The sequence below is a fragment of the Chamaea fasciata genome, unplaced genomic scaffold, assembly GCF_029207755.1.
Source record: "Chamaea fasciata isolate MVZ Bird 193981 ecotype frontalis unplaced genomic scaffold, bChaFas1.0.hap1 SCAF_4, whole genome shotgun sequence".
NCBI classification, from domain to species: Eukaryota; Metazoa; Chordata; class Aves; order Passeriformes; family Sylviidae; genus Chamaea; species Chamaea fasciata.
Genome location: NW_027094089.1, coordinates 42,081,855 through 42,095,492, shown reverse-complemented (window position 1 = coordinate 42,095,492; position 13,638 = coordinate 42,081,855). Strand labels below are relative to the sequence as shown.

General features: G+C 39.5%; 1 protein-coding gene across 2 annotated transcripts in view; it reads right to left on the bottom strand.

The window, feature by feature from the left end:
• Positions 1-13,638, bottom strand: part of SNCAIP (synuclein alpha interacting protein) — a 108,551-nt gene that overhangs the window by 20,191 nt on the left and 74,722 nt on the right. For both annotated transcript variants that reach the window (XM_066181379.1, XM_066181380.1), the window contains exons 4-7: positions 11,567-12,429; positions 9,756-9,935; positions 8,088-8,201; positions 2,730-2,855 (exon numbers count right to left, since the gene is read on the bottom strand). In XM_066181379.1, coding sequence (XP_066037476.1) covers positions 2,730-2,855; positions 8,088-8,201; positions 9,756-9,935; positions 11,567-12,429 — 1,283 coding nt within the window. The remainder of the gene's footprint in view (positions 1-2,729; positions 2,856-8,087; positions 8,202-9,755; positions 9,936-11,566; positions 12,430-13,638) is intronic.

The window sequence follows — 13,638 nt, the reverse complement described above, 5'->3', positions numbered from 1 at the left end:
CCATGTATAACAAGGGTTTGAAGAAGAATCCAGGGAAGAACAGGCCTATCAGCCTGATCTCAGTGCCAGGCAAGTTCATAGAGCAGATCATCTTGGCTATCCTCATACAACAAGTACAGGACAACCAGGGGATCTCACCCACAGCATGGGTTTATGTCTTGGTTTAGATAGACAGGTATCTGCCAGGGAGGGTTGGAGTCTCCCTTAAAATGTAAGCCCCTCCCCCCCTTTTCCAAATTATCATAAATTTTCAATTAAAAGGCTGTCAGGCAAAGATTTTGGGAATATGTATAGCAGTTCTTTACTAGGGATATAAAAATACAGATGTTGTAGTACAGAAGAATAAGCAGACAAATAAACAAACAAGAAATCCTAGAAAACCCTGACAGAGTCAGAAATACAACCTGACACCCTGTTGGTCAGGGTGTTGGAAGCAGTCCAGAGTAAGCCCTCCTGGAGTGGCAGATGTGGTTCTGTTGGAGTAGAGATGGTCCCGTTGAAGAAAAAGGGTCCAGTAATGGTGAGATGGGTCTGGTCTTCCTCCAGGGATCCGGTGGAAAAACTGGATACCTAGTGGGACTGTGGCTCCTTTTTATCTAGGTGAAGATGGTTTGGCTCCTCCTCCCTGTGTGGAGCAGCTTACAACAGTGCAGTGTAATGTGTAATGTCATTGATGAGCTCTTAATGGTCCATTAGCAGAAGGCATTCCCATGGAAGTAGTGAAACAATGAAGAGAGATAAGTAGCACTCCACCATCTGATAAGTGACACTGACCCATTTGGGCAAAGATAAGCAATTCTGCTTCACCCAGATGGAATAGAATAATATGCTCTTTACAAAACCCGTGACTGTTTATGAAAGGCAGGTTCTGCTTTGACCAACCTGATCTCATTCTATGACAAAGTGACCTGCTTGGTAGATGAGGAAAAGGCTGTGGATGTGTTTACCTAGATTTCAGTAAAGCCTTTGATACAGTTTCCCACAGTCTTCTCCTGGAGAATCTGGCTGCCTATGGTGTGGATGTACTGCTCACTGAGTGAAAAATTGGTTGGATGGCAGAGCTCTGAGAGAGGTGGTGAGTGTATTTACATCCCAAATGTGGCTGGCCAGGAGTGTTGGAGCCGGTCCTGTTTAATATAATGAACAACATGGACAAGGAGATCAAGTGCTTTGTCAGTAAATTCACAGATTATGCCAAGTTGGGCAGGAGTGTTGATCTGCTGGAGGGCAGAAAAGCTCTGCAAAGGGATCTGCACAGACTGGATCGAAGGGCTGAGGCCAACCAGACAAGATTCAACTGTACTTGGGCCACCCCAAGCAGGACAACAGGCTTGGAGCAGAGTGGCTGGAAAGCTGCCTGGCAGGAAAGGACCTAGACGTGCTGGTTGACAATGACTGAACATGAGCCAACTGTGCCTAAGTGGCCAAGAAGGCCAAGGGCATCCTGGCCTGAGTCCACAACAGTGTGGTCAGCAGGACCAGGGCAGTGACGATACCCCTGTACTGGGCGCTGGTGAGGCCACACCTTAAGCCCTGTGACCAGTTCTGGTCCTCTCACAACAAGAAAGACATTGTGGTACAGGAGCAAATCCAGAGAAAGGCAGAAGAGCTGGGGAAGGGCCTGGAGCAAAAGCCCTGTGAGTTTGAGGGCGCTGGGGTTGTTTAGCCTGGAGAAAAGGACACTGAGGGGGGACATTGCTCTCTACAACTGCCTGGTAAGAGGTTGTAGCCAGGTAGGGATTGGCCTCTTCTCCCAGGTAACAAGTTAACAGGATGAAAGAAAGTGGCCTCAAGTTGTGCCAGGGGAGGTTTAGGTCAGCTATTAGGAAAAATATTTTCACAGAAAGGGTTGTTAAGCACTGGAACAAATTGACCGTTGAAGTGGTAGAGTCATTGTCCCTGGAAGTGGATGCAAAAAATGGTGTGGATGTGGCATTTGAAGACATGCTTTAATGGTGAACATGGTGGTGATGCTAGTTTGGTCAGACTTGACGATCCTTGAGGCCTTTTCCAACCTTAATGGTTCTACAGTTCAATGGCTCTATGACCAGCCATTCAGTTCAACTCCATGACTTTTCTGCCTGCATTGAACACAGGTACTGGAGGTATCCAAACTGGTTTCTTCTAGCTCCTGTAAGTACTGTAGGTGTGAAAGCCTTCTCATCTGGACAAATTACTATTTCTAGCACCTCTATAAAAAGAATTATATTGTTTTCAGTGGCCAAGATGATTCACTGAAAATTAGTTAAAAATCAGCATCACTCTTCATTGTAATAGCACAGATTCATTCCACGATAAGTCTGAAAAGGATGGTTTACTCAAGGTGTAAATCATTCAACAAACCTATCTTTTATACTTCCCCTGAGCTTGAGAGTTACAACTACTCAATGGAAAAAGAAACAGAAGGAAATTATCAGAGTAGTAAGAAAAGTATGCATATCTGCACTGGCTGCCCTTTTGTAACACAAAAACATACACACTAGCTGCTTATACATAAACAATATAATCATGCTTTCATCTTACAGTACAACTTAGTTTAGGCTTACAACAGCATACTTGAGAATAGAATCAAAAAACCAGAGCTCTTCAGTATTTCAGTCTGACTCCTACTGGTTTAAAGTCCTTCATTCTGATATATTTTAATGTATCAATAATTATTCCCACTTCGATTTCCCATAATTTTTTTCAAGCTTGATGTTTAGGGGTTTCTGCAATAGCTATCACTCTACCTGTATGCATCCTAGATAGCCATGTTGAGCAGCTATGTGAACAGCAGTATTTCCATCCTGGTCAACTTCATCCAGTGAAATCCCTTGTTCTTGCATAAACTGAAGAAGCCACAGAAGGATTTTCTCCTAAGGGCAAAGAAATGTCACAAAAGATAAAAAATAATGAAAAGATAAATTTACTAGAGGAATACTGGTGCTGTCATCTATTATTAATATTACCTAATAATCCCTTGTTTTCAGTCTCCCTTAATTTTGTAGGCTTAGTGCATGGAACTCTGGTTTGTCTTTTGGGGGGTTTTGGGTTTCTTTTTGCCCCACAAGGAAAAAAGCTGAAATAATTTATTTTATAAAAAGACATAGTAGGAAAAATATGAGTAGTGTAACATATTCTGAGAAATTGTACATAAAGATTGTGCGTGCCTCTGTGTTGATGATGAAACCTGAAGAAGAGTAACACATAAATCCATCTGAAAATAAGGTGGTGAAATTTAGTCAGACTTCATAAGCCTCTCTGGAAAATTAAAACAAGATAATGGTCAGATCACAGAGCTGAGGAGATTTTCAGATCTATAATCATTCCCCATCTCTGTGTGGTCGTGCTAAACAAGAAGCAACACAACTAATACCATTAAATAAAGCTACCCTAAGAACTCGGTGTATTGACTCACAGACCATTTATATGGCCAGCATTTTGGGAAGGATGCGGAGACCTGGACTGCAAAAATTTGCCACTGAAAGTCTGGAAGCCAAAACTAAGGCAGAAACTTTTTTTTTTTAACATCACTTTTTGTGTGTGTATGCAATACACATTTATTCGGGTATTCTTTTCTAACAGTGGAGAGTTATTTATGTGCACTAAGCTTCTTTGATTTCTTTTTTTCTCTGAGGAGTTTATTTGGAAAAAAATTCTTCCCTCTAGGAACTTCCCACGCCACTCCAGATTAAATTTCAATTTGCCAAAATGAATATGATACATATTGAAAATCTAGACTAAATCTATAGATTACATAGAAAAGAGGGATCCATTAAAGCTGACTAGAGCTGCTTTCCCAGTTTTTCTGTCTGAAAAGGTGAAAAGACTAGATTACTTCCTAGCATAAAACTTTTTTATTTAAACATGTACTTTTCGATATCTTGCATTGATATCTATAATGCTACACTGACTCAGAGCTCCAGTTCAAAGTGGCCTTGTGGATTCTAGTGCTGGTGAGGCAAATGCTGAGATCCCCAGACTTTACCTGTAGCACCTCAGTACCTTCAGTGACACACAAGTACATAATCACCCAAAATTAAAAATGTGGAAACTAAAGTAGACCTAAATAAAACAGCACTGAAAGCACATATAGGACTGAGCAGTAATTAAGTAAAAAAGAGAAAGAATAAAAATGAAGAAAGAAAATTTAAAAAAGGTTGTATATAAACCTGCATTTTTTTGTGTAAAAGTACCACAGAAATTTTAATCGCAAGGAGAGGAATTGTAATCAAAAAGGAGAGGAATTGTCAGGCCCTTGTAGAGCTACTCCTTGGATGATTCTGCCCATTCAATAATCTGGGTCTCTGCTCACTACTTCAGAGGGCTACTCGTCTGATACTTAGCTTCTTCATATCTTCACTTTAGCAGCAATTTTGTTCTTATTACAGGGTAAGGGCATAGATATTTTGACTTTTTGGCTGAATGCTGAACTCAGCTGACAACCAGCATGGAGAGATGGCTACAGATCACATAATCATTTAAAATCATTTTTGAGCCATTTTTCAATATGTCAGTGGTGTTGGCCAGAAAAGAAGAAGGATTATACTACTCCTATGAATAGCCCCTATGTTTTGATAATTAAAAAAATATTTTAGCAAAACTTACCTGCAGATTTGGAAGACAACTACATCTTTGAAATCATTTATTTCTTTGGAATGTGATAAGGACCAGAATGTTAAGCATGTTCTGTAATTTTATGATCACAATCAGCATGGAGCAAATTATGCTTTCTAGTCATTTATCTTATCAACAAGGAAATCAAGTAGCTGGTGGCTTGATTCAGTCGTCTGTACTTAGGACTACCTGTGCACTGAGTGATCACAGGCACAAGGTCATAGTTCTACTCTAACAGTTTGTGTTTCAACAAATTTATCCTTGACCAAAAAAACCCAAGAAAACAAATGTTTTTCACTTAAAACTAGAGAAAACAAAGCCTTCATATATCAAAATATGCCACATTTCACTTTATTAACACTCGTATTGTGTATTTGCAGGGAAAATGTTTTCAGGAATATATTTATAGTCTTTGGTTTATTCAGACAAAATGAAAGATAGTAAGAAAATTCATCAGATGAAGACAATGAAAAATAATAACTTATTTGTTAAGTAATAGGAACTGATGTATACTAGTAAATTATTCAGTATATCTGTTACTTTTAAGACCTACAATACTTTAGCATGCTGAAGAATACTGACTCTACAGCTAATCCTAGCCCCATCACTTAATATAAATTAAATAAATGGCCTTCCCAGTATCCCTTCACAGTAGAGGAGTAGAAGTGAGTGAAAACAACACATTACCTTTGTAAAAATAACATTAAACAGGAAGGTAAATATCCTGAGGTGTAAAACAAGGGTGTTTTGTTAGGTATCTGCAAATCTGAATGTCATACAATCCCTCCCACTGTGATCTCCAGAAGTCTACCACCATCAAGGCGTGCACAGGATCCCTTCTAAATCCTCAGCTGTGCTTTAGGCTGGTTGCCCAAAGTCTCCCTAGATTCTCTGGAGTAAAGAAAAACAAGCCCTTGGCATTCCCCACCCTCTGCCTCTTACTTGTGCAGTCCATACTACCACAACATCCCTGATGACTTTCCAGTCTCATGAAGCCCTAAGTCAGGACTAGGACAATGTCTATCTAGGACTGCACCACCACCTTCCTGTGACATGGTGACTGGGCCAGACACAGCTGACATGCCCTGTGTCTCAGGGCTCATAACTTAGGGCCAGCATGAAAAGGCCTCCCAATCATCACAGTTTGTCTTGCATGATCTCATGCTTAAAGAAACCCTTGCTAGGAGCTATGCAGACCAGGCTATAGGCTGAGTTCGAGCTTTTGTTCTCTTCAATCAGATTAATTTATGCAGTCCCCCTCTCCCACTGGAAAAATAACATGTTGCTGACATGTCCTTGGAGACAGGCCATGACTGTAGTTTGATGACCTTTAACACAGGAACTTTGCTATGAACTCCCTTCTGCTGCCCATTCAAAATTATAGTTCTTGAAGAAAAATATGGCATGCATGTCTAATGCCTGGGGAAACAATGGATGGACTGACTCTCCTAGAAAAGGACTCAATAACAGGTCTTCATTGTAAAAATATTAGTCTCGTAATTCTGCCAAGATCAGTGTTTACATGGATTATCTCTCGTGTAAGTAATGGTAAAATAAATTAAAGCTTCCAGGACAGTGCCAAGTAAGCATCTAAATTTCTCAGTGTTTTTTTCTTAACACACTTGGGTAAGATAGTCTGGCAGCCCTTCAGCCTCAATATTCCCTCGTGTTTGAAGGTTGTTTATGGATTATAAAAAAAAAAAAGAAAAAAAAAAAAAAGAAAAAAAAAAGAAAAAAGAAGATAATTGGCATTAATATGAACTTTCCTTAGCATTCAGCTAAGAAAATTTGGCAGCAATTTATATATCACCTTTTCAAATTTCATGGGTGGCTGATTGTAGTTGGTGTTTCTTAAGTGGTAGAGTTTCCATTCTGCTTTGAAAAGAATCTAGATAAGGCGTGCCAGATCTGTTTCTAGCAGTAGATAGCATAGCTCACTGAAAAAAACCCAAAACGTCACTGGCTTTAGTTTACATAAATATTTTTAGAGATGAAGACAAAATTAAGTTAATCAAGTGAAGATACGAATTTAAGTTCACATGCAACTTTCTCTTTCAAACTTTTTCTTCCCAGTAGCAAGCACTTTTTCTCTAATCCAGTTTTGATCTGGCTCACATATTCTCTATCCTCAGTGCTAGGTATACAGCAAACTTGCTAACATTAGCAATCTGTACATCCAGCAGGGTCCTATCGCGCACCAGTAACACCTACAGAGTAGAAAAGTGCAGAAAAAGGAGGTCTTTGCACAGCATGAGAACAAGGTGTCTGTGTGCCTACAGAGGCAGAAAAGGTAGACTCCCAGCTCCATAGCCTTCCAAACCTGCCTACTCTCCTTCCCTGCTCCTCTAGTAAATTCATGTTTGGACAGAAGCAGTTAACAGCAGAAATATGCTGCAATAAATGTATAGCATTGAATGAGACAACCATACACAGCAAAGAATGATTTTCTTAGTGGCTACATTTTTTTTCTCTCTTAAGAAGAGTAAAAAGCATTAGCACAAAAATCAGTGAGGTTTGGTGTCCCTGCCAATGTATGGGGGGTTGGAACTAGATGAACTTTAAGGCCCCTTCCTACCCAAACCAGTCTATGATTCTGTGATTGTGTGATTCATGTTTAATGTCTGTTGAAGAAACTGTGGAATATACTGGTCCATCTGCCAAAGAGATTAGAGAAGAATAACTGATCACTATTCCTCCCACAGTAGATTCTGGAGAATGTCGCTTGAAGAGGGGTTATTGCAAGATCTAGTCAGGGAAAAGCAGATATTGTAGGAAGAGAATGTAGTGTAATTAAGTGGCATATATGTCCCTCCAGATATTAGCAAAGCAGTGAAATGCTGTACTTGAATAGTGCATCATTGTTGTATTAATAGACAAGTTAGCTGTGAAACAGGATTGATTTACAATTAGCTCAGCTGGCTAGAGCATGGTACTGACAACACCAAGCTTGTGGGATCAAGCCCCATATAGGCCATTTATTTAAGAGCTGGACTACATGATCCTTGTGGGTCCCTTCCAAATCAGAATATTCTGCAAATCTACAACGTATTTTTGTATGTAGTTTTCAATGGAAGTGGCTAAAGCTAGACAGATGATGTTCAAGTTCCACCACACTTCACTGCCAATACAATGAATTCTTAAATTGAAAAATTTTGTTGCTCTTCTGATGTGTCCTGTGAGTCCTCTAGATGACAGCTGATCTCTGTAGACATTCTTGGGATTTACTGGTTGGCCTAATATGCCAGCTAATCTTCTCCTTGCCATTATTGAAACCTTATAAAACAAAACCCAACCAACCAAAAAACAAACAATCAACTTTGGAGGGAAAATGCTGCAAAAATTATACAGGCTAAGTTGGGAATGGTTTTGCTATACTTCAACTAATTCAGAACACCTGTAATTAAAAGCCACAAAATTACACACATACTTTAATTTAAATTTATGTATAAGCATCTAAGTAATCTATTTGTAAAAATAAAAGAAAGTCATACCTGGCCATAGCAACCTGCATAATGAATAAGGCTTGGGTGGTTTTTTGAGCAACTGAGTTCTGCAATAGCTTCTGTTTCGCTCACCATCCAACGAACACACTCCAGCTGACCATTCTAAACAAGCAAAAAAAAAATCTAAATACCAGCTGTTTCCATTCTAAACACAACTACTAGAGAGCAAAAAACTGATCAGAATTATTTAAAATTCCAGTTTGATTAAGAATTTAAAGAATAAGTCTTCTGTCTTTTTCTGCAAAAAGACTGGCTAATTTATCAATTGGTTCCTTTACTTCAAATAATACTTTGTCATTCACACAAGAGGCTGTAAATGTGCTGGAGTTCTTCCTGTAAGAGAGGGTGCTCCAGCACAAGTGTTTCTAACGATGACCTCCACGACTGGACTTGTCCTGGGTCATTGCAAAGTTCTGTGAGAGCCTTTAAGTTATCTGGCTTAACTAAATCTTGTGGCTCTTGATCCTTATTTCCAGAGTGGTTTCCAACACTGATACAATGATATTTATTTTTCTTGCTCTTCCTTTATACCACTGTAACCCCCATAATGTGAGGTGTGCACCTATTTCCCACAAAAGTGAGAAGTATCAGAACTTATTGATTACATATTGTATACTTATCTTGAAAAAACACGAAAGAAAAAATTGCTAAAATTTTGTAAGACTTTAAACTGGCAGACTGTAACTATACAATTTGACAAGGGCCAAGATTTTGGAGCATTTCATTAGTGCAACTAGGTATCAGTTTAATTTTCTAATCATATGGCTTCACCCGGAAAAATAAAAAAAAACCAACAAACCAACTCTGCCACCTGCACTAGGGCCCTGTAATGATGCCTCAAATATGCAAAACTGCAGGCTGGAATCCATAACTCTTCTCAGTTTCCAAACTTTTCCCAGGCAACAATTAACAATAAATGCCCCCAAAGAAACAGAAACTCTTGCATTATGTTTCACCCCTTCTCTTCTTTGTCCTTAAAGTATTTAGAGGATAAAAGGAATGACATTCAACTATTCAGTCTCCCTAATGAACCAGAACCACTATGGTTAAATCATCAGCCTTCCTGCACTATCTTTTATTTTAGTGTAGTAACATCATGAATTTTCATATTTTCCTACATAATAGGTTTTCCTGTAAACTTGGACATTAAGTTTTTCAGATTTTAACAGGTTGTTCTGCAACATATATATTTTAACTTTGATGCAACTGCTTTAGACAACCAGGAATTTTCACCGCGAGGTGCTTTTATGCTTTGTAAACTTGTTCTCATACTTGTCTTACAAGATTATACCAGTATTTGAAAAAAAACCCAAGAAACTGTTTATGCTCTCTGAAGAAACAACTGAATCAAAGTTAAGTGAAAACTGCCTGAAATATAACAAATAGTCTTTAGATTCAGTAGACTGATTTAAAAATTAATGCATATGCATTGACAACAATGTAAAAATTGTCATTGTTATACACTGGATATTACATCTTGTGTAGTAATCCATCTTACTTTGCTTATGTAGTGCCAGCCAACAGGGTTTTGTTTGGTTTTTTTCTCACTTATAAAGCTTGAAAAATAACATCCTGCTGGGTGCATTTCTTACTGCCATCACAGGAGGAAGCTTAATGACCTTTATGTTATGTTACAGTAGAGAAAGGGCCTGTTACCTTTATTGCTAATCCAGCTGGAGTAAGCTGCTCAATGTTTCGTTCATTCAAACAGTCTTCACCCATCAAAGAAGTGAGATGCTGTAGGCATTCTGCATGTCCCTTAGATGCTGCTACATGCAACAGATTGTTGTCACATTCATCATGAATCTTATCCAGATTATCTGCTGCTAAATGTGGCTGTTAAAAAAAGCTGTATGTTAGTAACAATAAGGATAGAAAGATACATTTATCCTCACAGCCTCAGACACAAGCCAAACAGAAGGAGGTTTCTCAATAGGCGTGTTCTTTTACAAGTCAAAATCCAGAGCCTTTCACTTCACTGTATAGAACCTGGGTACTAGTAGCATAAGTACAGAGGTGGGATCTTCACTGGCTTGATCCATTGTCAAGTTTCTCTCCTACTCGGGCAATTGTCATGCAACAATGCAAGACCTTAAGTGTCTTCAAGTCTTTGCACTAGTCTGATCAACAACATAGCTGCAAAGATACCCACATTTTAATAATTTATGTCTATTTTGAGTTTTCCTTTTTTTTTTTGGCATTATATTGATGAGTAATTGAAGAGAAAATTTTCATGACTTCCAAAAGACATTCCTGATCAATTTTGCTCATCACAAGAGTGGTAGCTTACACTAAGCACCGTTTAAAATGTAGTTAAAGCACATGACAGAAGATTTAATGTGATAGCTTGTTTCCGTGAAAAAGCCTGTTGGGATATTTACTCAAATTTCTACACCACCATGATGTAATACATTATTTCTGCCCAATTCTAATTTAAAAACAAAACAATTGGATTGAGAAACTCCAAAAGAAAAACAGAAGATTGAATACAGAGTCAAGGAGTAGCAATAACAAAGTTCCTAGAGTTATGCAGTCTTGCCAGAGTATTGTTCCATGAGTGTACTTCATAAAGAGGTTTCAACTGGTATGGGAAAAAAAGCATATTTTCTTACCTCTGATGTCCTCTTTTTTACCCCCAATTCCTGTTTCAGGATGAATTTAACTTGCTTTTATTTCTTAATGGGTAATCTAATATTCTCTTCTGCCTCTGTCTAGTTTTGAATATCTTCCTTTGTTCTTGCTTTTATGTTAATGACATGCCTTTGTGCTTGAGCTAGACTGCTAAACAGTGAAGCTAAACAAAAATCTAACAAAAACAGTTTTTATACACATACCGTGCCTTCACCAGCTGTTCCATGTGGAGAGCACATGCTCTGCATCATTCTGCTAACTTGCAGCTTTAGAAACTATCATTGACAGTGCCTGATCCCAGTGCTGGAATTTACTAAAAAATCCTTCATATGGGTCAGAGGCCAACGAGGCTTTACAGAAAACTCCTGCCTGAGAATGCTGCTGCAACAAGACAGCATAAACACTCCTGAATAATAATCAGAATACAACAGAAGCCTCTCTGTTCCCATTATCAACCTCTACATAACAACAGTGGTAAAACAGCAATAATTGAGCAAAGTGACTCACAAATGTGAAAGGCAAAACTCAGTTAGGATTTAAATTTGATATTTAAGTAATCCTATTAGCTAAAATGTCTGCCTTCTTTATAATTTCAGTGTACTGCATAAAACAGCAATCTTGGCCATGCATACATAAAACTAGTATCTTGGTTTTGCTACATATTTTATTTAAATATTAATACTTTCCATTTGGAAGCCCATATGCTTAATTTCTAAGGAGTCTAAAAGATAAAAGGGCAGAGGTTAAAAATATGAACTTCATCGGCCCAGCTGGCTTAATAAAACAAATAATAGATTCCCTTTTATTCTATATCTCATGAAAAAGATGATACTTACCAGTAAAGATATTTGGCCTTCCTTTACAATGTTTAAGATGCTCTTAATTTTTTTCACCTCTTCGCTCCTCTCTTCTGGGCCCCCTGCACTGCTCCAGTTCATACTCAGCTCCTCTAGCTGCTTGCCTTCTGCCAGTGCTGCCTGCAGGTGGAAAGTCCTCTGGTGGCAGTTCAGCATAGCCTTCTCAGCTTTGTGCACAGCAGAATCAGCAAACGTCCTGCTGAGGAAGCCCTTGCCTTGGGCTTCAGATTCATGGGCTGAGCTACACTTGACTAAAGGCTGGGAAAGCTCTAATTCTTCTGCTGAATGCTTGTGCTGATCAAGGACAATGGGTTGTGCTTTTCTCAGCTGAGCGCCCTTCACAGGAGACAGCACACAGAACTGTGTCCCGCCAGCAGGCGAGCTCTCTGTGCTCCCTGCGGGACAGACCTTGACACTTAGACCATTCACAGCTGAACATACACTTAGAAGTTTTTTCTCAGGAGCTACCTTGGTAAAAGGAACAGGTTGCTGACTTGATTTAATATAAGGCACGTCCAAAATTTCATCCATATCGAGGTCATAGTGCTCCAGCTCCCCAAGTAGAACAGCAGGCTCAGTGCTTTTGCTTTTTAGGCTCTCTACTTCTCCTGGACTCTGGCCATCATTTGGAGGTGCAGACTGAGAATCACTGCCTTTCTGATATTCTCCCTTCTGGTTCTTCTGGTCATCACTTTCATTGTTCTCAGAGCTTTCTGGCTGGTGCTTTAATGGAGAAACCCTCTTCACTGGTCTGAATTTATTGCACACATCTGCAATTCCTGTTGGTTTCTGCGCATTTCCAAGAAGAGTTGAGACCCCACAGTTCCAGCTGCTGCTGGAAACTAGAGAAGTAGAGGAATTTGATTTAGCAGTGAGTGGTACCTGACATGTGACATGATAGCATGCTTTAAAAATATACCTGGCCAAACACCAGAAGCAAGAATTATATTACATGCCGGATTCATAACTAAATGGAAATAATGGCATCTCTATCAAAACTGAAGAATTCTACATTCCTAAAAGAAACTTTCTTCAAGGACGTATAATGTAATAATTACAAATAATTAGTTCTAACCAAGTTCTATCTACGAACACAAGTTGCCCATGAGCAAACAATGTGTGCTTGTGCCCAAGAAGGCAAATGGTATCCTGGGGTGCATCAGAAAAAGCATTGCCAGCAATGGTATAGAGGTGATCCTCACCCTTTACTTGGCCTGGATAAGGCCACATCTGGAGTGCTGTATCCAGTTCTGGGCTCCTCAGTACAAGAGAGACATGGAGCTGCTGGAGTGGGTCCAGCAGAGGGCTGTTACTAATAAGGGACAGGACCATCTCTCTTACCAGGAAAGGCTGAGGGAGCTGGGCCTGTTCAGCCCTGAGAAAATACAACTGAGGCAGGACCTCATCAATATCTATAAGTACCTGAAGGGAGGGTGTAATGAAGGACCAGGCTCTGCTCAGCAGAGCCCAGCAATACCAGGAGAGGCAATGGGCAGAAACTGATGCACAGGAAGTTCCACCTGAACACAAGGAAGAACTCCTTTACTGTGCAGGTCACTGCACAGTGGAACAGATTGCCCAGAGAGGTTTTGGAGTCCCCCTCACTGTAGATATTCAAGAACAACTTGGACACAATCCTGTGCCATGTGCTCTGGGATGGCCCTGCTTGAGCAGGGAGTTGGACCACATAACTCAGTGTGGGCCCTTCCAACCTGATCCGTTCTGTGAATAATAATAGCCTAGTGGCATTTACAGGGGTCCTGTCCAACTGTGTTAGTTTGTACTCTGCTCTTCATTGAGAGGTACCATAAGAGTAGGATGATTTTCTGGGAAGGCAATTAAAGAGTTAGTCAAAACTTTTTAGTGGATTTGTTTTAACACCAATAACAACTCAATTTTTAAGGTCTGTTTCCTCTGGAAGATGTATTTTTCCTACAAGAACTAGAAATTCATGAACATCATCTGAGAGCTGGGATTGTTCAGCTTGGGGGAGGAAAGTGTCAGGAGGAATGTCGTCATTAAGAAGAGGTAACAAGGCTCGTCTCCATAAC